General features: G+C 51.5%; 7 protein-coding genes across 7 annotated transcripts; 4 read left to right on the forward strand and 3 right to left on the reverse strand.

Annotated features, from left to right (window-relative positions):
- Nucleotides 1-135: 135 nt before the first annotated feature.
- On the forward strand, nt 136-3,087 carry PSV08DRAFT_207497 (Cullin family-domain-containing protein). The gene is made up of 4 exons (XM_014221759.2): nt 136-846; nt 895-2,005; nt 2,060-2,482; nt 2,531-3,087. The coding sequence occupies exons 1-4, from the start codon at nt 163-165 to the stop codon at nt 2,950-2,952; spliced, it is 2,640 nt and encodes an 879-aa protein (XP_014077234.1). The 5' UTR covers nt 136-162; the 3' UTR covers nt 2,953-3,087.
- A 2,329-nt stretch (nt 3,088-5,416) lies between these two features.
- PSV08DRAFT_354334 (uncharacterized protein) lies at nt 5,417-7,096 on the forward strand (the record flags this gene model as incomplete). Its single annotated transcript, XM_014221758.1, has 4 exons — nt 5,417-6,182; nt 6,235-6,739; nt 6,835-6,933; nt 6,994-7,096. The coding sequence occupies 4 exons, from the start codon at nt 5,417-5,419 to the stop codon at nt 7,094-7,096; spliced, it is 1,473 nt and encodes a 490-aa protein (XP_014077233.1).
- Nucleotides 7,097-8,538: 1,442 nt separating this feature from the next.
- On the reverse strand, nt 8,539-9,435 carry PSV08DRAFT_364549 (uncharacterized protein; the record flags this gene model as incomplete). Its single annotated transcript, XM_014221757.1, has 1 exon — nt 8,539-9,435. One exon carries the CDS (start codon nt 9,433-9,435, stop codon nt 8,539-8,541), a length of 897 nt encoding a protein of 298 aa, XP_014077232.1.
- Nucleotides 9,436-11,632: 2,197 nt separating this feature from the next.
- Nucleotides 11,633-19,388, reverse strand: PSV08DRAFT_207499 (dna polymerase; the record flags this gene model as incomplete). Its single annotated transcript, XM_066092056.1, has 17 exons — nt 11,633-11,964; nt 12,017-12,065; nt 12,120-12,192; nt 12,306-12,388; nt 12,442-12,483; nt 12,543-12,582; nt 13,351-13,774; nt 13,835-14,089; nt 14,873-15,039; nt 15,109-15,250; nt 15,885-16,005; nt 16,463-16,750; nt 16,781-16,862; nt 17,160-17,324; nt 17,377-18,784; nt 18,833-19,006; nt 19,060-19,388. The coding sequence occupies 17 exons, from the start codon at nt 19,386-19,388 to the stop codon at nt 11,856-11,858; spliced, it is 3,951 nt and encodes a 1,316-aa protein (XP_065948740.1). The 3' UTR covers nt 11,633-11,855.
- A 187-nt stretch (nt 19,389-19,575) lies between these two features.
- On the forward strand, nt 19,576-21,094 carry PSV08DRAFT_404024 (CRAL-TRIO domain-containing protein). Its single transcript, XM_014221752.1, has 2 exons — nt 19,576-20,296; nt 20,347-21,094. The coding sequence occupies exons 1-2, from the start codon at nt 19,672-19,674 to the stop codon at nt 20,802-20,804; spliced, it is 1,083 nt and encodes a 360-aa protein (XP_014077227.1). The 5' UTR covers nt 19,576-19,671; the 3' UTR covers nt 20,805-21,094.
- A 2,130-nt stretch (nt 21,095-23,224) lies between these two features.
- Nucleotides 23,225-24,345, reverse strand: PSV08DRAFT_228233 (uncharacterized protein; the record flags this gene model as incomplete). Its single annotated transcript, XM_014221751.2, has 2 exons — nt 23,225-24,246; nt 24,305-24,345. The coding sequence occupies 2 exons, from the start codon at nt 24,343-24,345 to the stop codon at nt 23,340-23,342; spliced, it is 948 nt and encodes a 315-aa protein (XP_014077226.2). The 3' UTR covers nt 23,225-23,339.
- A 1,264-nt stretch (nt 24,346-25,609) lies between these two features.
- On the forward strand, nt 25,610-27,272 carry PSV08DRAFT_411494 (uncharacterized protein; the record flags this gene model as incomplete). The annotated part of the gene is made up of 2 exons (XM_014221750.2): nt 25,610-25,983; nt 26,069-27,272. 2 exons carry the CDS (start codon nt 25,610-25,612, stop codon nt 27,066-27,068), a joined length of 1,374 nt encoding a protein of 457 aa, XP_014077225.2. The 3' UTR covers nt 27,069-27,272.
- Nucleotides 27,273-27,413: the final 141 nt, after the last annotated feature.

Genomic DNA, 27,413 nt, shown 5'->3' on the forward strand with positions numbered 1-27,413 from the left:
TCAGTATACAGCTGTAAGCCTGTAGCCGCGTGCATAGGCAGTGCAGTGCAGTCAGTGTGCCGGAGGTACCGTTTGTTATCGATACGTCACTTACGTACGGAAGCGCTTCGGACGCAGGTGCGGCTACAGCTCCGCAACCTTCACTCTCATCACGCCCGCCCAATGTCAGCCAATTCAAGCGCGCTGAAACGGAAGCACTCGGGCAAGACCATCAAGGAGCTCTTCACCACCCACTCCAAGCCAAACCTTGTCTCGGCAGCTCCGTTATCCCCCACAAGCAAGCGCACCCGACGAGACAGCTCGCCCATAGAGAGCACAGAGGTTGCCACTTCGCCCTCTTTGATAAGCAGCATGGACACGGCCGATATGTACAGCTTTCCCAGCAAGAAGGCAGGCATATCTAGTAATGCAAATGTCGTCCATATCACCTCGAGCCCTGAGAACAGCCCTGCGAAGACGATCGGCCAACGCAATGGAACGCGCAAGGCAGCACCCAACTTGCATGGCAATAGCGGTCCCAAGCGACTGGTGGTGAAGAATTTCAAGCCGGTTAGAAAGGTGGACCCCCGTGCTTTTCTGGACCAGACATGGCAGAAGGTCGAAAAGGCCCTGGACACCATCTTTGAGCAAGGCAACATTGAGTTTAGTCTGGAGGAGCTGTACCGCGGCGTAGAAAATGTCTGTCGACAGGACATGGCCAGGGACATCAAAGAACGTCTAACCACAAAGTGCCGGGATTACGTGCGAGACAGTTTAGAGGCAAAGGTAAAAGAGAGTCTGGGTAAGACTAGTGTTGATGTACTGCGGACGACGCTACATGCTTGGGCACTATGGAACAGTCAGATGGTAAGCCGGGCACACAAGAATCCATGCCACCAAACTGACACACTGCAGAAATACCTAGATTGGATCTTCTGCTACCTCGACCGAGCCTACCTCCTCCCACGTCACGAATCCCTCCGTGAAATCTGCATTAGCCTTTTCCGCTCAATTATCTTTGAAAATGACAAACTGAACCCTCGCATCGTCGATGGTGCCTGCGATCTGGTAGCAACTGATCGGACAGGCGGCGATCTGGACAGCGAGATGTTCTCCAAGACAGTCAACATGTTCCATGACATGCAAGTCTACACACGGCACTTTGAGCCGCGCTTGATGGAAGTCAGTCAGGAATACATAGTGAAGTGGGCAGATACGGAGAGTGCTGAGAAATCCCTGCCCGAGTATGTGCGCAATTCAAGGGCGCTCATGGATCGTGAAATGAAGAGAGTAGAGATGTTTAGCCTTCCAAACACGACCAAGCGAGAACTTCTGACGCTGCTGGAAGACCATCTAATCGCGAAGAAGGAATCAAGATTGACAAATCAGGACGAGCTTGCTGACCTCCTGGAAACCAATGCTGTCCAAGATCTCGAGATGCTATACACACTTCTCGAACGCCGAAAAATGGGCGCACGTCTACGACCGGGTTTTACAAAGTGGATAGAAGACGAGGGCACAGCTATCGTCTTCAATGAAAAGGAACAAGAGAACATGGTCGTACAACTGCTGTCATTGAAGCGTCAGTTAGATGCCATTTGGAAAACCTCGTTCCATCGAGACGAAGAGTTGGGTCACGGGCTGCGCGAGGCTTTTGACAAGTTCATGAACAAGACAAAGAAGACGAACGCAAGCTGGGGCACAGACAACTCCAAGACGGGCGAGATGATTGCCAAGTACGTCGACATGTTGTTGAGAGGAGGTGCCAAGGCAATACCGACACAGCTGAGCCGGAAGTCAGAGAAGCCTGTCGAAGTTGAGGCTGAGGACGACAAGGAAGACGATGTGTTTGATGAAGACACTGAAGTCAACAACCAACTCGACCAGGTTCTCGATTTGTTCCGCTTCTTACATGGCAAGGCTGTTTTTGAAGCATTTTACAAGAAAGATCTAGCACGACGATTGTTGATGGGCAGAAGCGCTAGTGCGGATGCTGAGAGAAGCATGTTATCAAGACTCAAGATTGGTGAGTCTTCCTCGATAGCAACTTTCCTTTGGCCCGCATACTAACTCACTATAGAATGTGGTGCTGGTTTCACTGCCAATCTTGAACAAATGTTCCGAGACATTGAACTGTCCCGCGAAGAAATGAGCTCATACAAGAATATCAGCGAGGAACGCAACGAAAAACTCGATCTCGATCTAAACGTCAACATCCTTTCTGCGTCCGCTTGGCCTACTTACCCCACTGTTCCCGTCATCCTACCACCTGAGGTCCAATCTGCTATGAACAAATTCGAAGCGCACTACAAGATCAAACACACTGGCCGCAAGCTTGAGTTCAAGCACGCACTGGCGCATTGTCAAATCAAGGCCAGATTCCCCAAAGGCCTCAAGGAATTGGTAGTGTCGTCATTCCAGGCCATTGTACTCTTGCTGTTCAACGGCCGACGGGAAGACGAGCACATTGATTACGAATATCTCAAGCAAGCCACTGGGCTACGTGAGTCATACAGCAAGATATCTTAATAACACGACTAACGATTAACAGCCCCTGCCGAGCTTAATCGTACATTACAATCTCTCGCTTGTGCCAAAGTGCGGCCTTTGACGAAGCATCCAAAGGGCCGCGAGATTAGCGAGACTGATACGTTCACTATCAACGCTTCTTTCACAGATCCCAAGTACCGCATCAAAGTCAACACTGTTCAGCTCAAGGAAACGGCGGCTGAAAACAAGGAAACACACGAACGTGTTGCTGCGGACCGAAACTATGAGACGCAAGCCGCCATTGTGCGCATCTTGAAGGCAAGAAAGAGGATCAGTCACGCCGAGCTAGTCAGTGAAACTATCAAGGCTACTAAAAACAGAGGTACTCTAGAGGTTAGTGGTATCAAGAGGAACATTGACCGGTTGATCGAGAAGGAGTTCTTAGAGAGAGAGGACGATGGATTGTATGCCTACATTGCATAGACTACTTGTAGTATCAGCCAGTACACGAGGAATCTGAAAGTTTGGGATTCTCTCAGAGCCTTTGTACGATTACGAGTTATTTTACGCATACCGAGTTTAGAGTAATCTTTGTTGAACATGAAATTCAACTTTCCTGATGATTGGGTTGTTTTAGGTCAAGCGCGGATATCGGCGTCTACTCTTCGTAATCTTTCTTTATCGGTGTTTACGCCTCTATCAACCGGATGGTGAGCACTACTATTACACAAAGGGCAGTGCAGAACGTGACCGGAAAGATAGGGAAGACAGGAAGCGGGTTGGGCGCGGAAGGGTCATCTGCGAGGGTCAGGGCTAAAAGGGTCAAGGAATCCAAGAGTCGACATAATCTCTTCCAACACCACGCATGAACGACCATGGCCTAGGGAAGTGCAAATTTCTCAGCTGGACTGACCGCCAGTTGATCGGGGACAAATCGAAGAACATTTCGAACCTAGCTCGTTTCCGTTCAGTTATGATGTATCGGCCCTCGAGTCTTTGGGGCAAGTAGCTTTCTTTTTCTCCATGGCAGCCCATGGACACCACCCTCAAATGCAACAAACCTTCTAGGCGCCTTCTAGGTGCATTCCCAACACCGGTTGCCTCACGTCGGCGAGTAGAAGTAGATGCATCGGTAGCCCACCACTACCTTCTGGCGAGCGACAAAGTCAAAGCGGAGGTACTCTCGCGGTCACAACGCAGGAAAAGCAACTTAAGACCAAGGCGACTATCTGGTTACCAACGGCCTCTTCCGCGGAAACAAAGCTATCCAGCGGCCCGGTCGCCGTGCCTTCCTCGCCGGGTATGTGACTTCCACTCCGCAATGCAGGTCAATCTCTCAACCATCACCCTGTTTGATGCTTCAATTACACACCCGACACCATGCTTACACAGCGACCGATTCTCTGTCCGCCTTTTCTTTTTTTGGTCCGAAAACAGTCCAAAACAGCCGCCTTGAATTCACGCTTGTCATCTGGCACGAACAACTCAACAGTCCGAGCTCGTTGCGGCGGTCAGTCAGTTCACGCAACGGGGATGCAGCTGTCAGTTCAGTTTCAGTTCCATCCAAACCTAGTCGAAGCCACGTGCAAATCCCAGATACCTGGGTAGCTCAAGTCCTAGGAAGCAAGCCACTGCAGTAATAGCACTCTGTGAGAAACCAAGCTTATTTGCCTTCTCTCCTCCTTCTCTTCTACCCTTTCCGCGCGGCGCTACAAGTAAAAAACACAATCTGTTCCAGAGTTGTGACGATCTTCCTGGTTAGCGAGCGAGCGACACCCCTGATGATTGCCTTTTCTTCCATGCGCACCATCCGGTGTATGTCTATTCTAGGCACCTCAACACTCTATTCGCTACCATACAGGAAAGGCTGCTTTTCCAACCACATGTAACGACTTCCATGCGCGGGCGGCCGCAGCAAACCCTAGACATTGACCGCTTCATGAACCATTGCTAGCGGGGTAGCCCGCCACGTCCACATTCTAAGCGCATGCATTGCTGCTATTGGCCTGACCGTTTCGCCGATAGATGGCATGTTCGACGTTTGTAGAAGATTCTGGGGATATTCTATATCCAACAGTATCGAGAGCATGGCAGTGCAGGCACCCCAACGATACGGAAATTACGGGAAATGAAGCGCTCATTTCTGTTTCTCTATTCTCCTCAACACGAGAATCTGGGTTCTCTTGTTTTTCATTCCTTCTTCTTTGTCTCGATATCGCCGATTACGTATCCCTCTATAGACTTATTCGGCCACTACAGACGCCATGACCTACCGGTCTTCCAGGGTTGTTTTTACCACACACTCGAGAGACAGAATTTGATGCGTATCATAGCCCCTTGGACGTATTAGCGAGTTGAGAAGATCGGCCCAGGTCTCTATTTTCAGATTGGGATCTTGTGTTTCTCCTCCAGAGGGTCTGGTGTTTGATGTTACGTATGGCGGTGCCTATCAAGATTTTCCAACCGTAGTATAGAGAATTTTACACAAAGTGATATCCAACTGGATGGAAACCTCACTAGCTCAACCATGCCTTTTTTTTCAGATCACACCTACGGCGACAAATTCCATCTAGTTCAGCACAAGCGTTAGCTAACGTGTGCAGGTGTGTATGCACATGAGCATTTGCTAGACCCTATTGAGCCATGCACTCAACGATCAACGTACCTGCAGAAACAGAGCCCGGTGTGAACGGAGCTTCTAACGTGCAACAAAGCATGAGCAACACTGAAGTATCAATGCACGAGTTTCCGTAAAAGAAAAAAAGGGTTATGAGAGAAGTGAGTATATGAAGCCTCCTCGTCTTCTGATTCAAATTCCTCACCTACCATCGACAATCATTTCAACACTCATTTACAAACCACACACTCTCTTAATACAATACAACACAACTTTCTTATAATATAATAATCTTTCTTTTCTCTACTTAATCGACAGCCTCCGTTCAAGATGCGTTTCACAACCATCGTCACGGTCTCGTCCTTTGCCCTCGTGGGCAGCGCTGCCCCGGCCAAAGCCCCAGCCCCGTCCTCGTCGGCCAGTCTGTCCCTCCCTAGCGGCTTGCCCAAGCTGGACAGCCTGAACAAATCTGCTTCCCCATCTGGCGTCGTCAAGGTGCCTACTGCTTCTGCTGCGCCTTCTCTCGAGTTCTCGTCCGACAGGTCCGGCGGTCCACTAAGGATCCGCCAGGCGGACGACTTGTTCGACGGCATTCTCAACTACGGCAAGGGCGCCCTGAATAAGGATGACAAGAAGAAGGAGGACGACAAGAAAGAGAAGACAAAAGAGGATGACAAGAAGGAGGAGAAGCCCAAGGAAAACAACGAGGGTGACCATGACGACGACCACCACCACGGCAGGCCTCCCCATGGCGGTGAATCCGGCGAGGGTGATGAGTCTCAGGGAGGTCCAGGCGGCGAGTCTAACGCCGGTGGCGAGGGTCCTCAGGGCGGCAATGGTCCTCAAGGCGGCAATGGTCCTCAGGGTGGCAATGGCCCTCAGGGTGGCAATGGCCCTCAGGGCGGCAATGGCCCTCAGGGCGGCAGTGGTCCCCAGGGCGGCGAGACTCCTTCTGGAGGCGAGGCTACCCACGAGGCTGGAGAGGCCCCTCAAGAGGGAGGTGAGACCCAAGAGGGTGCTCAGACTCCCTCTGGCGGTAGCCAGACTCCTTCTAATGGCGAGGCCCCTCAACAGGGCGGTCAGCCCCAAGAGCAAGGTAAGAGTTCACTACATCCCCCAAGTCTGATATGAAGACTGACAAGAAATAGGTTACCAGTACAAGCGTCAAGCTCAGGAGTCTTCCAAGGGCCATGAGGGTAGCCACAAGGGTGATCACGGCTTCAAGTACAAGATCCTCGAAGACAAGCGTCAGGCCCAAGAATCCTCCGAGGGTGGTGAGCACAAGGGCAAGGGCGACCACCACGGCCACGGTTTTGACTACAAGATTTTCAACGACAAGCGCCAGGCCCAAGAATCCTCCGAGGGCGGTGAGCACAAGGGCAAGGGCGACGACCATGGCTTCAAGTACAAGATCCTCGGAGACAAGCGTCAGACCCACGAGTCTTCCAAGGGCGGCAAGCACGGCCACGGCTTTGACTACAAGATTTTCAACGACAAGCGCCAGTTTGAGGCTATCACCGACATTGTTAACCCCAAGAAGGAAGAGCCCAAGAAGGAGGAGCCCAAGAAGGAGGATGCCGCTCAAGACAACCAGCAAGAGAATGGCCATGAAGAAAACACCCATCAAGAGAAGCGCCAGAACATTGACCGACTGTAAGTGTGACCAATCTTCTTTTTCCCTCCTTTCCAATCTACTCTGTCTATTTTTTCTTTTGAGACAAGAATACTAACACGCCTGTGGGTTCTAGCACAGTCAACGTTTGCTCAGCGACAAGCGGCAACGCCAATTGCGAAAGGCTCTGCGGTCTTGCCCAGGCTGATGGTGTTTGCGAGAAGAGCAAGACTGGGTACGTTTCATCCCCCCCTTTTTCCTACCCTTTCTAAATACTTGCTAACACGCCTTGCAGCAAGTGGTCTTGTGAGTGCAAGGGTGGAATGAGCGAGCAGGCCAACGAGGAAGACGGCGGCAGCGGCGGCAACACCAGCAGCGGCGGCAGCGACGACGAGTAAATTAGCTTCGTTGGATTCTTGCTTCTATAATGTCTTGAATGAGGGGGTCTGTTCGAGCTGGATGGAGTTGGAGAAGGGGAGGTGATACTAGGGGGGGGGGGGGGGGGAGATTATGATGGTGGTTTAGAGAAGAGGAGGAGAGAAAAAAAAGGGAACATTCATTTGGTGTAAACGTGCGGATTTAGACTTTTTCTTTTTCGGGATTAGACTTTTGTTTCGTAATGACTATATCATCTTTTTGTTTCAAAAAAAATCTTTTTTTTCCCTTTTGGACTTGCACATTGTGATGAGTGTGCAAATTCTATTTGGGGGATAAATCATGGTTGCTACACAAGCTTGGTTGAAGAGGAAGATGGGAATCTTTTTTTTTCTTTGCTTGTGATGAAACTGGGTACTTATCAAAGTTGTCGCGCGGTAATTATATCTACTGAGGGCTTTTCCTAGCTAAAGCTTTCAAGGTTAGTCTTTTGTTTGCTTCGACATCAAGGTTTAGTCCAATATGGGTCAGCTTTGAAATATGGGAAAACCAAACAAGCTTCCGTGTTGTGGTTGCTGAAATATGAGAAAAAGAGTCATGGGTTTACATCTAAAGGAAGAACAACAGTGATATCATCGAAGCCGTGACTTCGCGACGCTCACCAGCGTGCGAAAAAGCTATGAATGAAGCCGTAAAGAAGTCCACAGCACGTACAATATCCCCAAAGACTCCAAGACCACAAGAAGAGAGAGAGAGAGAGAGAGAAGAAATATATATCAATACATCTATCTACCACGCTTACACATACTCCCCCATAAAACGACCCCAAACTCCCAGCTTAACCCACCAAAAAAGATCCCAATATGTACTTGCCCAAAAAAAAGGGGGGGGGGTAAAAGGGAAGGGTATAATACTCTACTTTTTTTTCCTTTCTCGCCAACGCACCGAAAGCAAAGCAAAAGTAATGATAACGAAGAAGAAGAAGAAGAAGAAAGGAAAAAGCGCAAGCTAATGAGAAGAACAAGGTAAAAGAAGTCTAGAAGCCGTGTAGAACGAACAGAAAAAATCAAGAAAAGCATGAGGATGATTGTACTCATGCTCCAGAACCGACCGTAAAACGACCTTTCATGTATATGGTCGTAGAAAGCGCAAACCCCCCTCCCCCCTCCCGCAAAAAAAAAAAGAGAGAGACGCGCGAGCTGAAGTAAAAACCATAAGAGTTATTACAAAGTGCAAAAAAAGGCCATATCATCGTTGTTATCGCAAAAAAAAATCAGACAAAGACATGGGGGACCAATTCACGTGCCGTACATCCGCATGTGTGTGTGTGTGCACACATACACACGCATACAGTCGACGGACCCTCCCCCCCCTTTAATTGCCAATAGTCATAAGCGCCCCCACACAAACCAAGGATAGTCTCCAAAAACGCCCTTTTTTTAAACCAAAAAAATCTACTTTTCTTTCAGCCCACACGCTCCGAAACACGACCGCGTTCGATCTGCTCAACGCGATCTTTAGAGTCAGTGCGCTTCATGCGGGATCGGGCCAGGGCAGCGGCCGCTTCTTCGTGCTCGCGGGCCAAGCGACGCAGGGCGGCTTTGGCCTCCTCGAGCGGGATGCTATCGCTGCGTTTTGGGCTATTCTGGCGCGAAGGGCGTTGGCTGGGTGCGTTGGACGTGGGCGTCGAGGGTTGGTAGCGGATGCTATTTGCGCGGGTGCTGGCGACGCTGAGACCATTCTTTGTGCTGCTGGGACGACTAGGGCGGAACTCGGTGCTGACGGATTCTTGGCTGCGGTTGTCGGTGTCGCGGGCGGGCGAGTTTCTGCGGGAGCGGACGTAGTTTGGGTCATCGCGCTTGATCATGTGGCGGAACTGCTGGGTTTGAGCGTCGAGGACCCAGCGTTGGTAGCCGGCTGCGCCGTTGGCGTTGCCGGGGATGAAGGTGTCGTGTTCGTCCCAGCACTTGACCCATGCTACGTCGTCGACGCGGAAGAAACCGGCTCGGACTTCTTTGCCTTTGTCGTCTTTGATCATGACGGTCTTCTTCCGCTTGTAGAACTCTGGCTCCAGAAAGTAGCGACCGAGTGCATGGGAATACTTGAGTGGGATGGGCGTCTCCAAGGGAATATAGTCTTTCCCATCAGATCCCTTAATGGTTGATTTGCCATTGCCCCCTGGCTTGGATGCGTCCTTGAGAGTCGCGATCAAGAACCAGCCTCGACCGGGGATGCTCTCGTACTGGCCAGGGACTGGGCTGGTCCACTCTTCAACAACCCTGGACAGGTCGGCCTTGCTGGATTTGAACCATTTGTGTGGCAAAAAGGCCTTTTGAGTAGCAACAAAGAGGTTGGGCGCCATTCCAGTGGTGGTTGGCGAAACTGAACAAATGAGGGTCCCGCTTACTGCTGTAAAGTGGTCCTCCGGGGACAGTCGGCAGTAGTAGTGGGTCTTGAATCCGGGGTCGGCAAATGCTCGCGGGCAAAAAGGCCTCGTGGAGGAGAATTTATCTTTTTTTTTTTCGTGGAGCAGGTTGGCGTTGATTGTAAAATGGCCCGGCAGGAGAGTTCAGAAGTCGGGTGAGACGGAAGGGAAGCAGCGTGATGAGTGGTGTTGAAAAAAGGGTTACTGCGACCAGGAGATTTTTGGGATTTGTGTGACGAGCCGAAGACTGCCAATCACTGCGTGCGATGCACGACTGTGTCGCTATGAAGAGCGAGGCAAAGCCTTCGAGCTTGATTCACGTGGGCGTTAAAGGAGGATTCTCGAAACAAAGGCTCTGGGGTGACCAGATATTTGAAGGACGGGAACTAAAATAGTGTTGGCCTGGAAAATCTTTCCCAGGCTCGCGGAAGGAAATTGGGTTGCGCTTCGACCTACCGTGGGTACACCTAGCTGTGCGGGCCATGGACCGGGGAGCTAATGGCCAGAAAATCATATACGCATCCAAGCATGCTGTCCTGTGGTTACGTCGCGCCCCGATTGCAACCGGGAAGGCGGGGGGAAAAGCCAACGGGGAGTCCCTCGTCATGAGGGCGAGCACTGCCTCAATCAGGTCCTCTCAGTCAGACACGTTGTCTGGTTGCTTCCTTGATGAAACCATGGATGTGCTGATCGCGGTGGTTTGCATCTTCATGTCCGAATCCGCATGCGTGCCTACCTGACAACATGCCACATGCGTTCGAATGGAGGGTGGCCTTCGCGCCAATCAGGGCGCGTCGCCGCCAGGCGTGGATGCATCAGGCCAGCCTACGCGATTACCGTGTGGCAGCAATCTGGCAGGGCCCGGAGAGTGTGTGTGCGCGCAATTGTGCCAGGTGGCAGGGCAGGCACAGACAGATGGCTGCTTCATGGGCTTCATGGCGGTGTGGTGCGTGCTGGGTTGAGGTGTGCGGATGAGAAAGGAACAGAGTGGGTCGGCATGGCGCCGACTAGTAGAGCGCGGAATCGCGTGGCGCGTCCCCGTTAGCGAGCGCCGGCCAGGAGAGTCGAGGAAACAAGGAAACACGCGGCGCCTGTCTTTTTGACGTGACAAGCCTGCAATGTCATCCCCAGCATTTCACGTCAAACCTTCCGCAGTAGACAGCTGAGAGAATGTTGTTCTGACGTCCCTCCAATTTCCCTTGGCCTCATACTATACCGTCCGTTGTCCCCAGCTCTGGCAGCCCTACCAAACAGCCCAGACCCTATAAACAAGACCGAAGCAGCCCAGCGTCGCAAGCCAAAAGCTTGCTTCCCCCAGCCCATGAGGTTAAACTATCCTTTGCTTCTGGAAGCTGCTGCTTCCGGACCTGCGACGCCGCCAAGCCAGCTGCCCCAGGGGCATTGCGGCTCTGGCGTTGCCCACCCCTACACCTCACCCCCCAACGACGACTCGCATATGCCATGGCTTTGTTATCGCCAGAACTGCCTTATCAGCATGCAGGCAGGCATGTGCATCTCATCGACTCGGGGCGGTGAGGGTGGGTGAGCTGAACAGTCCATTTGCTGCAGTGGTGGCTGATGGTGGTGAATGTGGATACCAAAGCAAGTAGGTATGCCCCTTCAGCCTGCGCCTCGATAGCCTCATGCAGTGCAAGCAGCCTGTGAGAATAAATAGACATGGTCGTTTTGATAAGGAATGTATAATTAACACCATACTGTATCGCACCGACGCGTCTTATGCGCCTCGTGTTTTGGGCGCGGCCAAGAATATCTGACTTGCTTAGTGTTGATCAGCCGGAGTCCGACAAGTCTCTGGCTGGCTACAGTCAGCAACAATCATGCAGGGTAATCACAACGCACGCGACATGATCGGCGCCTCACCTTGAGCATGTGAAGGAATGCCATGTAGCCAGTATACACTCCAAGCTTGGCGTAGACCGTACTACATCTCTTCACTCCATTTCCCACAGCAACGCTCGTTCGATCCCGTCTTCTACGCGAGCGCCAAAGGGAATGCTCAAGGCATCGCTGAACTGCCGTCAGAATTCTGCCCACATGTCTCGCAAACAGCCTGTCTGACCCAAACCCACATCACGCGTCCTACATCACTGCGAAGGAAAAGAGTCGTCCTGGTGGTTTTGGCTCGTTTTTCATTGCATTCCTACGGCTTCTGTCCTTTCATGTCCTGGGTCATGCCGCGGTAGCATGTCGCAATGCTTTTTTTCAAGTGCATGCTTCTCCTCGTACCATATTAAAGGGTACTGTGAGCCAAAGAAGATGAAAAGCCTTCCCATTGAGATCGTAACTAATCAGAGAGACGCCTTGTATGCCCCGCCCTAAAGTAAATCCACACACATCTACGACTCGGTCTTGACGCGGGCCTTGCCGTTGGTGACCTTGACACCGAGTTGCTTCGCGCGGGCAATGATGTCGATGCGCTTTCGTGCTGATACGGCGTGGGCGATCCTACAGTTGGTTAGCGGGTCGCGTCGTGCATGGCGTGGTCGGGCCAACGTACTCTGCGGCGAAGGTGCTGTTGTGCATGAGGAGAAGGTCAACATCGGCGACTGAGGTCGTTAGCTGCTGTTCACAATTGCTGCGACAATCGATATGTAACCTACCGTTGTTGACAACAAAAGCCTTGTGGCCGCTGGGCATCATGTGGCGGGTCTTCTTGTTGGAGCCGTATCCGATCTGTAAATCCTTCCGTCAGCTCCTCTCCTCCAAATATTCCAACTTGATCCAAAACAAAAACATCGGCCATAGAAAAATTTCCTCCGCAAATCGGTTGATTGAGGCAGTCGTACCTTAGGCATAGCAGCTCGGCCCTTGAACCGCCTGCGGACGGCGTTGTCGATACCCTTGGGCTTGCGCCATGATGGGTCAACGCCTACCCATTGTCAGATCCTGTTCCATCATTTCCAATTCCCACATGTCTCTTACACTTGAAGCGGTCCGACTGGTGACGGTTGAAGCGCTTGGTGTCTGCAAATGGATACGTCAGTCGCGAAATTTCGAGGTCATCGAGGCAGGTGAAGGCGTACGCTTCTTGACGATCGGGACGTGCTTCTTAGCGGCGACCATCTACAAGGAGTCAGTACAGTCGCAGCAATCTATTGTCGTGAGATACGCACTTTGACTGCTGTGTGGTTAGTTTGTCGTGAGGAACTGGACGTTGTCGTGGTGCTGTGAAAATCAAGCCCGGCACTGTTGGCTCTGCTAAGACGCTAAGCAAACTTAAGCGAGCTGCATCAGCCACACCCAAGTGGCGCAACACCTTGTGCGTCGAGTCCGTCTGGCAAGCCTCGTCAAAAAAAAAAATGCATGCACTGCTGGTTCAATGTCTCGCTATAGAATAAACACGATGATTGTCTTCGCCAGCTACGTTTCTCTGTATCTAGTACTTGCTACTGACCAGGCTTTATGGATGTATGCGTGCGGTGCTGAAGATGGATGCTCCATCCTCTCTGGACCCACACCTGCAAAACCCTGGCCAATCTCACGACAGCCAAGATGTGGCTCAATCATTCACGCGTTATGCCATGCTCACCTCCACGTACCCATTGAGAATATGTCTGTGAAATACTCATATCGAGCAAATCTATCTAATAAAGGAGATTCTGCTGCCCCTAAAGTGCTACAAAGATGGACCAAGGGTATGTTATGCTACATTGAATGTCGTAGTCATGTTTGAATAAGACCGCCTTGGGATATGCAAGCTGCACTCACCCATCGTAGCAAGCCGTGTCATATCGTCTACCACAACTCCCCGCTGCTCGGACCAGGAGGAGTTCAAATCGAAGGACCGACGTGAACAACGTGAGAGAGGCTTCAGTACTCCTCATCCATTACCTCCTCCTTTGTATCCCCTCGTTTCTCCTTCTTGACCCATTCGACAAACTCGTCAATGACAGAGGGCCAAGAAGACTCCTCACTCCAGAAGCCCATTGACTCGTCTTCAAGGGTGAGCTGTGCAAACTTGAGTGTCTCATTCCACATATCCTTGTTGACGCTCTTTTTCCATTGAGAGTTGACAAACTCAGTCCACCAGCTTAGCCACGGTGTCTTCTCGGTCGACCACTTCACTGCTGACAATGGCGATCCAAATAGAAGTTCCCAGAACACGACTGCGCTGTCGAGGGCGACGGCTTTCTGGCCCTGTGCCCTGGCAAGAGGAAATGTGAACTTGTACACTCGAGTGAAGAGCTCTTTGTTCTTGGGAAGCTCCTCCTTTACACTCTGGATGTACATTCTCTGTTTATCAACAGTGTCGCAGCTATATTCCAGTTAGAATCCGAATAACCTCTGTCGAACATATTTCCGCCATGTGACTTACTTGCGCTCTGTCCAACCCTTCACGAAACCTTCACGACTCATCTCACCCATTGTAGGCGCCTGGATGATTTCAAAAGTAGCTAGCGCGTCTAGATCTTCAGCGTTGACACCAATGTCCGCGAAGAATTTCATGGTGCCCTCGACTCCAACAACATCTTTGTCCTGGGCATCGTCCTCTCGATACTTGTCAAATAGCGCGTTGAGAGCAGACTTGGCCGCAGGAGAAGCCTGGGGAGCGCTTCCACCACTGTAGTACCTGTTTTATGATGTTAGTGTCTATGAAAATGGAAAAAAAGTCGTGACATTAAAAATTGTACACGGAGCTGATTAGTGATGCGTGGGAATGAACTGCACGAACTCTTCCGCAGCAGATAGGAGGAGCGACAGCACCACAGGAGGATTGTTGTTGTCATTTGTCGCAGTCATAGTTTCTCGCTTCCAATGGTAGGAAATGCTCTCCTTGATGGTGTTCACGAATGAAACCCTCAGTTTCTTGTCCAGAGAGTGAAGAAATGCCACACGTGCGCACGGTGCCCATGGGAAGTTACCAAATAGCTTGCCAAAGCGACATGTTTGTGCAGTGCTCAACAGACGGAGAAACACTTCGTACCGACGGCCCGCAGGAATGGGCTCGTTCCACGCCCGCTGTGGAAGCGACCTGCTTTTATTGGCAAGATCCAACCGATGGTAACTGCTGACTTCCCATTCCCAGATAGATGCATAGATGCCAAAGTCCTGACGATTTTGGACTTTCAGAGTATGCATTTGAAGTGAATATTCTGCTTCTTGGTCATGGAGGTCCTGCGTTCCCCCAGAACCACCCCGCAACGACACGACGGATCGTGGACGCAGGTGAAGTTCGGATGTAGAAGTCCTGAGAAAGGGAGCTTCGGAAGAGTCAAACACTTTCATCAAGTCAAGGACTGGCGAGCTCGGAAAATAAGTAGCCTGGCAGGGAGCCGTAATGTTACGCATGTTGGAGGACGTGACTGCCGGAATACCCAGACTCCCGTATTCGATGCGGTGAGATGATGGAAACAGATCGTGTGAAGCAGTAGCAGATTTTGGAAGGCTAAGCGTATTGTACAGCACCTGACTGAGGTGTTCAGCTTGAAGCCGGTGCTGTTCCAGCTGGAGATTGCGTGACCTAGTGGGCAGTGTGGAGACAGAGTGTGAAATGGAGCGTCTGTGGTCTTGTTCGGTCTCCTTTTTCCTGGAATCTGAAACAATGACGCAAGAGCGGGTAGTTTCTTGGAAAGGTTGTTCTTCCTCCACAGGTGGCAGCTCTGCATTGGGATCTAGAGGTGTTGGCGAACTGCATAGCTCAGAGATATCGTGTGCAGAGGATGCGGAGCGTGAACTCGAGCATGAGTCACTCGAGCTGATACGCTGTCGTCGGTTGCGCCCTGCAAGCTGTCTGGCCCTGTCCTGCGAGGAACCAAACATGGTGGATTGAGGCGATTGCTGGAACTACGACAGCTCAATACAATGATGGCCGAAATGTCTCGCAACCTTGTATATGCCTTGTATGTGGTCGATTGTTCAGCTCGAACTCAAGTGGGAAAACACCTGCAGGATGGTTTGTTGTGGGCTGAGAACATGTGGAAGGAAGACATGGCGTTGTGCACCTGAACCGAGAGAAGCAGCAATGGTGCAAGTCTCATGAGAAGGGCTGTCCATGGTGCAGGAGCACTATTGTGTGCCATTCCTTCCAAGGGTTGCCGTTTGTGACTACTCCAGCTGTGCTTCTAGGAATGGCAATCTTGGTCGTATCTTGACACTTAGTGGTCCGCATTTGGTTCTCTGTGGCTTCTGATGTGAACAAAGGCTTATGTGCTCCGCGCATATGCGTGGGCCGCTGATGCAATCTTCCGCTGGGGGTTGTGCCATGTCCCTTTGGGTCTGTTGCCACTTTGAACCGACAAATGCAGGGTGGCCCGTTCTACATTTCGGCCGAAGCTGCATGTGTACTATGTTGTGCTCATGCGTATAGGCGGTTCACAACAACCCTGGACAGTGTAGTGGAAAAAGCAAAAGAGAGTTATACATACGCGTTTACGGCGCTTTGCGCATCCCACCCGTAGCTCTTCAGCGCCCTTATGGCTGAGTTCCGGTCGAGCTGGGTGAAGTTCATGAATTGCTGAATGGCAGCCTTTTGCTGGGAGCTGTATACTGTCGGCATTTTGGATTAGCGCGGGAGGTAAGACGGCTGGGAGGTGGTTGCAAGCTTGAGATGGGTATTGGTGGCCGGGTTGCTCGCAGTGGCAACAAGGGCGGGGCAGAGTCTGGTGCAGAGTCTAGGGATAGAGGAATAGAAAAAGGGAAGGACTGCGAGGTTCCAAGGCGTATAGAGTCCCAGTGGTGTGCCTCGAAATTACAGAACGGGGTTGTATGGTAGGGCTGGCGGGACTTTGACTTTGGGCAAGCTGGTGACGCAGCGAGTGTCCGACCCCGCCGACCGCCCACCATTGGCCCCTCAGGTCGCAAAGCCACATGCCATACCTCGGAACTAGGGCCGCAGCAACAGGGTTGCTCTGCGCCTCAACCTCTGCCCTCTGTCCTCACCACCGCCACCACCAGCTCTTTCTTGGGTGAAACCAGGCCATGGGAAAAGGCGTCTTTGGCTTACCTGGATCGTTGCCAGATGCAGTACTTTTGCCTTTCCTGACCGCCCTCGTCTTCTTCTCGCAATGACCCGTGGCTGCGGCATCATCTGTCGTCTTGCGCTTAGGTGCCATGAGTGGGGCCGGCGTGACCTTGGCCGTGGGCTGGGGATTGTCGATGATCAAGTAGTGAGGATGCAGAGAGTTGCGCTTTGGTCGGGCACAGGGAAGCTCGTGCGCCTGGTCGATATCTGTGCGCTTGAAGCAGAGCAGTTGACGGGCCCAGGCGCAAACAAGTACCATGGGGAGCAGGCCTGGTCAATACCGTAAATGGCAAGCGATACTCTTACTCTGACAAGTATGGCATTCGTGGTGAAGGTGGATGCGTGTTTCCCAATCACCAGGAGCCTCGCTGGCGGCCCTGTCCTAGTGACGTTGCTGAGTCCTACCAAATAGTCAAAATGAGCACGTCCAGCTAGACAGACTACTACTAGTGGCCGAGTCGCAAAAGTGACGCGGAATCATGTGCGTTGGAAATCCATGCAGAACATCATCATCATTCAATCCCTAACACCAACGTCACAACACCAGCACGCATCAACCACAGGCTCCCAGAAGCCCACGCATTTTCCAGCTTGACATGTTCGTACACGCAGCTTTCATCGCATACATTCACTCGGTGACCAGTAGTTGCAGGGCAGCAACAAATACCTAGATTCGTACAATATCCACCCGTGTTCGTTCCCAGAGCTTGTGTGCCATAGCCACCCCTTTCGCCCGGTCCGCATCGCTGACAGTAGCAGGCTGAACAATCACCCGTGCATACGTTCCAGCTGCACGCCGTTTGGACAATGTGCCAGGATTGACTATCAATACAGACTCGACCACCTATTCCTTTGTCAGCATGTTGCATTACCACACATCCACCAGGTATACATACTTTGACAGTGCCCTGGAGCACACTGGGTGTGATCAGTATGTCAGGCCGTACGTTGAGCATCTCACCCAGTTTGAGATAGCTGGTGTCTAGCATTGTACCAAGGGGGAGGAACGGACTAGGCGCTTGCTCTTCATCTACCTCTTCTCCTTCTTTCCTTTCACCATTAGCAGTGTTGTTCTTCATCACCTTTTCCTCAATTGGCGTAGGCATAAATTGCTGCTTCTCTCTCCCAGTAGGCGGAAATAGAGGCAAGAAACTCCGCTGCTCGATCATGTTGCGAGCACCCCGTTCATAAATGTTTGTTGCTCGCGCTTTGCCACCTGTAAGCTCTTCTCTTCGGAGCATGTCAAGGTTGTCAAGTGAAGACATGCCCACTGTCATCTCATTCATGCTGACAGTCATGGGGTTCGTGACGCACTGCACCATCTTCCCTGCTGCGCCGAAGCCAAGCTCCTTTTTGATAAACTTGTCCTGTGGGAAAGCAGCATGGTGGTGGTGTGCATCCCGTAGGCTGGGTACCAAGAGCACATTACACGTCGGTACGCGTTTGTGGAAGCTTTGGATGGCGCTCGAGATGTGGTGGCGGAATAGATCAGTCATAGTCGCCTGATCTGGATTTACGCCTGGTGGAGCATCGAAATCTCCCGACCGAATTTGAGGATGTTCTGCATCGAGAAAGGGACCAACCAAGATGATAGAGTCCGCATACGCTTCTGCAGCCTTATCTAGAAAAGCATGTAGAGGCGCAAAATCAAGGTTTTGCTCCGTTGTGTAGGGTCCAGACGCAATCATCAGAGTTAGAGGTCTGACATTGTCTGGGTCAGAGTCGGGTGTGTCAAGATATCGTGCGTTTATGGCATCAAGCTCGTCTGGCTTTGTAGCAGGTGGGTTCAAAAGTGGCAGTGAAAGGACCTCGGAGACCACGAAAGAGTCGCCGGATGCGTTCGTACCGCGCAGTGCGACAATTTGACCGGGAAAGAAGTTGTACGACTGTAGCCCCTCGACGTTGAGCGGTACGCGACGCCCCGAGCCATGCCGCCGCGAGCCTTCAAGCACAAGTGATGCTGTATTTAGCTTGCCTTCGCTCGTATCGCACGCTATCCTCCCAACAGCAATAATCTCGCTGGGCGATGCGTAGTTGGGATTGCCAAATGCGCTCTCGTCGAGACCTGCGAATTCTTTGAGGATATCACGGAACTCGTCGATCCTGTCGTCCAGTACTTCTGATGCTTCGGAAAGCTTCATTGCCATGGTCCGGTACGAGAACTTGGACATGTCTGTGTTGGCCTTGAGTTTGATGCGAGGTTCCTTGGGCTCTTCCGAAGGTGGCTCTGGGATAGCAATATCACCCTGCATGAACTGTTCTGTGATATCGTTTGCGTTGGTACGAGAGGCGAAGTCAAAGACACTGAACGAGGGTTAGAGGGTGCTTCTGCAGTACTGCTTGAATGCCTACGGTCCGCCCGAAGTCTCGGCCTTTGGTGTCATGAAGCCTCCCGGTGAGCTCATTTCATGTGCCTTGTTCGCTTTACCTCCCGGTGTTTGGAAGTTGGCTTTGCGCTTGACGGTGCTGCCATTAACCCCGCTGGGAGCACTTGGACGTGGTGTATTGGGAACAAGCCCTTCTAGCCTTTCCTACGGTCAGCATGTTCTGCTTTGTAACCTTGCCGTCGCTAAACATACATGTCATACATGTCCCCGCCCTTTGCTCTTGGTGTTGGCTGACCCCGCTTGACTTCGTTTCTTTGCTGTGCCTTGCCTCTGCTTTCTCGCTCCAATGCGTCCTGTATAGTCTTCTTAAAGTCTTGTGCCGTCTTGACATCCATTTTGTTTTCTTCTCCCCCCATTTTCATATTGTACGCCTGCCACTTGAAGTCCAACTCTTCGGGCGAGATGGAGTATAACCGGCACATGGACTGCAATTCGGCGAGAACATCGGCAGGGAATTCATCGTCCTTGGTATCGCAGTAGCGCTCAAAGCGCTCGGTGAGTTCTGTCGCTACGTCGTCCATTGTAATGCGGATTGTGGATGGTATGGGGTGCTGGATGCGAAAGCACTTTGCGCGTGGAAACGCGGAAGACGCGTAGTAGACGCGACGGATGTGAGCTAGGATGAACGTGGGCTAGCACCGGGGATCAGTATGCAAGGGTCCACTATGTTTCCCGAAAGTTTACCTCCGCTGACCCTATCCCCAACAACCCAACTGTAGTTTCCTTCTTCCCTTCTCTCCTTCTCTATTCACTAATAATCCTACAAACTCCTGTTCTCTCAATTTCTGTCCGAAATTTCTCAACATGTCAGCAATGGGCCCATTCCCAGAACCCGCCGAGGGCTGCAAGCCACCCGCTGCTCCCGCCTTGACCGCCGACCAGCAGACCAAATACGACCAGCTCCTTGCCGATGTTCGCACCTGGGACTCACTGCCAACAACTTTGGCAAAGGCCACCGAAACCTCTCCCGTCACTGACGATGAGCGCATGTGGCTCACCCGCGAATGTCTTCTCCGATATCTCCGTGCTGTAAAGTGGAATGTTCAACAAGCTGCAGAACGCCTACGCTCTACGGTGATATGGCGGCGTGAATACGGCACTGACACCTTTACTGCCGACTATATTTCTGAGGAAAATGCCACTGGCAAGCAAGTCTTGCTGGGATTCGACAAGGAGGGAAGGCCATGCCTCTACCTATTGCCCCAGAACCAGAACACCAAGGAATCCCCCAAACAGGTTGAGCACTTGGTATACATGCTAGAACGCACCATTGACATTCATCCGCCAGGCCAGGAGGGCCTAGCACTGTTGATTGACTTTAAGAACACCGGATCTGGAGGAATCCCTAGCCTGGCTACAGTAAAGCAAGTCCTTTATATTCTGCAGAACCACTACCCTGAGCGACTTGGCAGGGCGCTGCTCACCAATGGTAAGCGCTGTTTTGGCCAGATTTGACTCGTGTTTACTGACCTGTTCTAGTTCCCTGGTTTGTCACTACGTTCCTGAAGCTTATCCAACCCTTTATCGATCCCGTCACCAAATCGAAGATGAAGACGAACGAGCCTCTTCCAAGCCACGTCCCCGCTTCTCAGCTCATGAAGGTTTCTGGTGGAGATGTCGACTTTAAATACGAGCACTCTGTGTACTGGCCTGCTCTTGACAAGCTCGTCACTGAGAGGAGACAGCAAAGGAAAGAGCGGTGGGAAAAGGCTGGCAAGATTATTGGAGAGAGCGAAATCTATTTGTGGGGTGGAGACGAGCCGAGCCTCAACTCTGGAAAGGCCGAAGTGCCAGCAGCGACCGAAAAGGCAGAAGCAGCCAACTCAAAAGATACAGCAACGCCTGCCGTGGTTGGAGATGCCAACGGCACCGAGCTGGTTGAAGGTGTTGAGAAGCTCGCCATCGAGGGGGGCGTGCCGGTCAAGGCTGAAGCCTGAGCTTAGACTTTGCTTCTGAACATTTGCTTGTTACCTAATCGATAGACATGTATGAAACACGCACATGATAGACTACGTGAGTCCAGGTTCAATGGCCCTGATTATACACAGAGTTGGATGAGATATTCACGAAATCAATATTCTTTCTTCTATCTATTGATGTGTACATAATTGATGGCGATTGTAGGGATACAAAACCAGGCAATATTTGGGGGCCAAGATGCTCGTGTTACTAATCGCTTGACTTTTTCCCCTCTATTTGCTATATAGCATATCAGATCGATTATCTCAGAAAAGAATAGCAGGCCACACCCCAACCTGCCAGAACCGGGTATCAAAAAAATTGACTTTGCAGTCAAAGTACGTAATAAAAGGATTCAGGTGGACCTCTGCGAGCACCCCCTCATCAGAAAAAATGGGTTAGTATTACTACCAAAGCCTCTCAACGGGTATATGACAAATAGACAAATCTCCATTGGGTACCATAACCAAAATTCGGTTACGACGAAGGCAGCAGCACAGTGAACTCGTGTTACTAATAGGTGAATTACGATTGGATTCCAACCAGATAAGGTTTCGGCATGCGAATTTGCCGTTTCCGGGACCACCTCTCCGGTTCAGAGTGAAGTATGGCGATCTTTCGGCGCAGGGTTTATTGCGAGGGTGGCAGTGCTTGAGAAGGGGCTGGGATAAAGGGGTACGTCGTGGGTGGTTGGGCGCATTGGCGATATTTGGGTAGGTGAGGGGTCAGGGATGTGTGGAACAGGGCTCAGTGGTATTGGGTCGATGCTATTCTGAGATATATGTTGCGGAATTGTGCTGATTGGATCCAAAGTGATGCATCTTTTGCTTGTCGCTGCAGGTATATCCAGATCTCCCCACAGCGACTGCTTTTAATGAGCTCGAATGTGGTGTTGATGATAGGCTGTCTAATTGCTACCAATGGTGTATTTCAGTCGTCAAGACGAGGAGCAAGTCTGAAGATATAAGAACCGCAGTGTACCTGAACTAGTAGAACGATGTAAATTGTATTATACTGACAATCAATGTGAAAAAAAGGACAAAGCATGCGTGAAACTGTGAACTTAACCCACTGTGATAGCGAGGATAATCCTCTGTCCAGCCCTGAAACAACAAAAACACAAACTCAAAAGCAGGTATAAAGACCTATGGGTATAACAAGAAACACAGACATGTAGTGCTTTTTGAACCAACCAACTTGGATTCGCGTACATCTACCGATTGGCCACGCAGATAATAAGTTGCTAGTTTTGTCGTTGTTTCAACAACACTGAGCAGCAGTTCAGCAATGAAAACGACTCTGAAGAGTAATCTATTAGACAACAGTCCCTCATCTCCGTTCTCTAGCAGTCCATTATTCCTGTGTACTTGAATTTCAAAACATGCACCATATATAGTTGAACCAAGCACATGTACCTAGATTCTGGAAATCCGCTATGAAAAGATCACCCAGAAGAATCTTGATCCCCAGATGTAATCCAAGAAACAAACCTGAATCTTGCTTCCCTTTTTCGTCATAACAGACACAAAAGAACAACAAGGATTCGACAGGTGTACTCATCATTGTTGCCATCCGGAGACAAGCAAACAAAGCCACATTACGACATTTCCTGCATCCAAAACCAACCACCCCTTTCCCCCTCCCCCCCTCAAAAAAATAAACCCCGCACAAACAAGCGTAATCCCACTCACCTTTGCAACCCCCGCACCGCGCGACCTTCAACAAAACCCCGAGACGCCACTCCCTCGAACCCACGCCCCGAAAAAAAAAAGGAAACAGAAAAGAACAACAGGACGACAACAAGCCAAAAGAACTAGACTAATAAATCATTTTTACAAGCAAAACGACAACACGGCACTCCCACTCCCTCATCAGAAAAAATGGCAGTGGTGGTCAGTGCGGATACTGTACTATAAGTTATACTATCCGCACTGACCACCACTGCCATTTTTTCTGATGAGGGAGTGCTCCAACCAAGTCAAGGCGGCGGAAATAATCAGGTCATAGCGCGCTCGCGCGCGGGGGGTGCGTTATTGCGCTATTTAGCTCCACCGATTTAAACTGCAGCGAGGATAATTTTTCCGGCGGGAACGACGGAGAAGGAAGGTGTAGACGCGTGCGTATACGAGAATGTATATACTGTACATATGTATTTGACTAGTTAGTATTTCTTAGTTTGGACACACAGACAGACAGAAGCGTTACGCAAAAATGCAAAGAAACATTGATTTTTTTTGTGGGGCGAGAAATACCAGTAGTATACACGGGGTAAGAAAAATTTGTATATTTGAGAAAAGAAAGAAAGAAAGAAAGAAAGAAAGGGATAAGATGGATTTACAGATTTGGAAGGGCAAGGGAAAGTGAGGAGAAGGAAAAAAAAAAACAACAAGTCTTGAAATTGAAGTGAGAAAAGTGTTTGGACATTAAACTTTTGTTTCTTTCCAAGTTGGGATTAATTAGAGCCCTTCTTGTTCTTGTTCTTGTTCTATTTAAAAGGTTATTTTTACCCCATGTCAGGCCTTCTTTGCAGCCATCATTTGGCGATAAGCATCAATCATTTTCTGGCGCTCCTCGCCCAACTGCTCTCTCTTGCTCAGACTACCCGCGGAATTGGGTATGTTAGCCACTTTTGCACCGGCGCCATTCTTAACCTTGAAGATTTCTCTTGGAGTCTTTGTGAATGTTGGCGGGGCATGAACAATGTCGTTGAGACCCTTTCTCTCTTCTCGCTTCTTCTTGAGGGCCTCCCATTCGTCTTCGCTGTCGTGGGCGACTTCGCCGACCTTGAGCTTGCGCTTGCCCTTTTTGGCCTTCTTCTTCTTGCCGTCTACGGTGCGCTTTGTGGCGAGGTCGGCGGTGTGCTCTTCCCACATGGCATCCAGCTCGTCTTCTTCTTCCTCTGCTAGTTCTCTTCGCTCCATTTCCTTTTCGCGTAGTCTTGCTTCCTCTTCTCTCCATCCCTTTTGTAGACGCTTCAGTCTCCGCTCGTGCTTGGTGACGCGGTGGTCGGTTAGGCCGGCAATCTTCTTGCCAGATTTTGCGATGCCTGATAGCGGGAGGGCCTGATCTACACGGGCACGGAAGTCTGCCATGGACTCTCCGGGCTGGATCTTCAATGCGGGGGTTGTCTGTGTGGGCTGCTCGTCGGCCGTGGTGCTCTTTTCTTCTTTGGTTGTCGCCGACTGCTGCTGCTCCTTCTTCTGCTTCTTGGGCTTCACGGAGCCATCGTCAAGGCCTGAGCGCTTTTTCTGGCCGCCATTGGAAAAGGCCATGAGGCGCTGAAAGGCCTTGGGGGTGTCGTCTGCGCCATAGCCTTGGACCTGGGCTACTTTTCGCTTCTTGATCTTTGGGGCGCTGTTGAATGTGCGGGCCTTGCCGACAGCGAGAGGAGCGGCGTGGAGGGTGGGTGGGAGGTCGAATCTACGGCGCGCTGTTAGGGCTAGGGCGGTGACAGCAGTCGGACAGGTATGTGACGTACTGCGACTCGTCGTCTTCGGTGCGCCTGTGCTTGTGAGGCATGGTGGGCGGCGGTGGTGGTTGAGCTGGCGGTCGCAAAAAAGTTGGCGACACGGGGCAGGGATGGGTGAGAAAGAAGACGTGAACCCTGCGCCGCTTGGCAGGCTTAGCGATCGTTACGCGGCTTCAACCCCGCAGTGGGCTTGGGTTTGGACGTCTTGTCTGCACTGCACTGTCGTCCGAAATAAGGTGTGCAGTAGATTATTGCCTGTGGCTTGACGGGCAAATAGCACCGCCCGGACAATGTGGCTGACACGACACGGTGGCTCCGACGGCGCCGTACATACGCGGACATGGTTCCCATAGGCCTGCACGCTCGCATCCCCATGCCCAAAATGCCGCAGCCATACGCTCCATCCATGGTTTCGCAACTAGTGACATTATTTGGAACCTGTTGCGACCCCCTTCGGCCCGACTGCGTGTCCAGCACCAGTCTGACATGCACGCCCTCCTCAGCGACGCCGCCGTCTGGCACCCTCTGCGTACATAGTTACGGTACATGGACAGCGACGGCGTGTGCTCCGGTCCTGTCGACTCGCCGGGTAAGCGGGACAAAGGTGCTCTTCTGCTGCTATAACTATCGCCATGACCTGCCCAGCTGCATGCCCAAGCTGTCTGCAACTCTTGCTTCTACCCACCAATCACACGCCTGCAAGCGGTTGCGTGCCTGTCCTCGCTCTCAGACTGCACACCTCCTGCCCGTCCTCCCCACACTGGCTCCCTGTGCAGGTTGCACCCTGTTTCGCGCCTGGTTTGGCTGGCCGCACCCCGTTTCGCAATAAGAAGCTCCTGACATCCGTCCTGTTTCTTGCACTCGCACACACACACACCCCCCAAACCTCGTCTCGTTTGACTCGAGCCTACTGGCACCACCTGGGCGCCACCTGGCCACCGTCGACGGCCGTGGTTCCTGCATCTGGACGCGCCTCTTATCGACAAGTCGTGGACGTGCATTGCCCCGGTTTAAGTACTAGCAGCCTCAAACGCACAGTCGCCGCCATCAAACAGTCTGGACCTCGTAGCTGGACGTCTGCAGCGCCATTGCCCAGCTATCGAACAGGAAGGTGTCTTAAAACCTGCGTTTCTCTTCGCAGCCGCAAAGTCCTTTTAGACGCCCCTCGTCCCCTCGATTGCTGCTGCAGACCACTACGACGGCGAATAATCATCCAGGGCGCTGCATAGTCGCTTCCACTTGCATTTGCCCCACGCTCAGGGTCCAGTCGACAGATCTTGCGAGATCCCCGCTGCCAATTGGCTCGTGCCTGACATGGCTGCAACACCACGACCACTCACCACCCAGCCTCTCCTGCGCCACGCCTCTCCCAGCCCAGCCCCTTCCTTCGCCAAGGAGTCTGCACCGCCATATCCCCTGCATGGGCTCGAGGATGGGGATGCTGCCGAGTATAGCACTGATGAAGACGACGACGACGACAACAACAACTACACAATACCCCGACGACCGACTTTTTGGCAACGCCTGAGAATGAGCATCCGGAGACGGAATGGAAAGCGGCGCGCCAGTGATGACTTTGGCCTTGTGCGATTACCAGACGAAAAGAAGCAAGCCCTCAGATACCGGTTCCAAAAGAAGCATGCCATCAGAGCCTTTGCTGTCATCCCGTTATTGGTCATCATCTTCTTGTAAGTATCCGGCGTACCCGTCTCGCTTGACGACAGAGCCCCGCATTCCCTCGTGACCAAAGGCCCAACAAGCTGACCTTTGTAGCGGCGTCCTTCACATCGTCAATGTGCTACTAGGATATGTTCCTGTGTTCCTCGACGATCATGCATTGCCGGGCTTGGATTGGAATCAATACGACGAGGCGCAACGACTAGACATTACACGTGACGTAACGCCTGTACCGTGTCATTCACACAACGACTACTGGCGCCGGGTCCCACTATACGACGCCCTCCATTGGGGCTGCACTGGCGTCGAAGCCGACGTCTGGCTCTTTGACGATGAGCTGTTTGTTGGCCACAACACCAACGCTCTCACGCCGAACAACACCTTCCGGTCCATGTACGTCGATCCACTGACCAAAATGCTCGACCACAAGAACAACGTAGGCGACTTCGCATCCGCACCCACAACTAAGAACGGCGTCTTCGACACGGAACCCTCGCAAACCCTCGTCCTCCTCGTCGACTTCAAAAACGACGGCCACGCCATCTTCCCTGTAGTATCCAACCACCTTACTGCCCTCCGCGAAAAAGGCTACCTATCCTACTACAACGGCACATCCGTCGTCTCGGGCGCCATAACCGTCGTCGCCACCGGCAACGCCCCCTTTGACCTCATCACCGCAAACTCCACCTATCGCGACATCTTCTTCGACGCACCCCTCGACAAACTCGACAAGACATCCTCGTCTTCAGACACCATTATCCCCGACGGCCAAGGCACCGTCGGCACAACCCCAAACTCCCACTTTGACAGCACAAACTCTTACTACGCCTCTGTCAACTTTGGCTCCACAGTCGGTTGGCTCTGGTTCGGCCGCTTCTCTTCTGCCCAACTGGCCAAAATCCGCGACCAGATCCGCACAGCTGAGGAGCGCGGCCTCAAGTCCCGCTACTGGAGCGCCCCCAAGTGGCCCATTGGCCTGCGCAATCGTATCTGGAGAGTCCTCGTTGACGAGGGCGTTGGCTACCTCAACGGCGATGACCTCAAGGGCATGACTGAGTTGGATTGGGGCGTTAAGAAGCATTGGGGTGTCATGTGATGAAATCTTTGTCCATTCTGCATTGTGTTTTTTTTTTCTTCTTGAAGATACCCACTTCCCAATTATCTACGATTTTCCCTTTTTTTTTGTTTCGTCATGTAAAAAGGATTTTTTTTATTTAAAAAATGTCAATAGAGAGAGAGAGAGACAAAGAGAAAGAATAAGACGAATAGTTTTAGATGCAAATCTTTGATATTTCTTGCTCTCTTAAATACCCTTGCTTTTTTTTCTCTCTCTTCCTTTTTGTGCCCCCATCGTGACTTGGCGTTTTCTGTCTCCCGCTTTTTAGAGCCGTACATGGACAAGATTCCTTTTATACACACACATACACATGAGTATGGCATA

Source organism: Bipolaris maydis, assembly GCF_028858645.1.
Source record: "Bipolaris maydis strain C4 unplaced genomic scaffold PSV08scaffold_11, whole genome shotgun sequence".
NCBI classification, from domain to species: domain Eukaryota; kingdom Fungi; phylum Ascomycota; class Dothideomycetes; order Pleosporales; family Pleosporaceae; genus Bipolaris; species Bipolaris maydis.

Bases quoted from the DNA above. Each gene is read 5' to 3' on its own strand.
- PSV08DRAFT_207497 (XM_014221759.2), top strand. From the start codon at position 163: ATGTCAGCCAATTCAAGCGCGCTGAAACGGAAGCACTCGGGCAAGACC. The intron at 847-894 runs GTAAGCCGGGCA...GACACACTGCAG, and splicing joins CACTATGGAACAGTCAGATG to AAATACCTAGATTGGATCTT. The intron at 2,006-2,059 runs GTGAGTCTTCCT...AACTCACTATAG, and splicing joins GTTATCAAGACTCAAGATTG to AATGTGGTGCTGGTTTCACT.
- PSV08DRAFT_404024 (XM_014221752.1), top strand. From the start codon at position 19,672: ATGTCAGCAATGGGCCCATTCCCAGAACCCGCCGAGGGCTGCAAGCCA. The intron at 20,297-20,346 runs GTAAGCGCTGTT...GACCTGTTCTAG, and splicing joins CAGGGCGCTGCTCACCAATG to TTCCCTGGTTTGTCACTACG.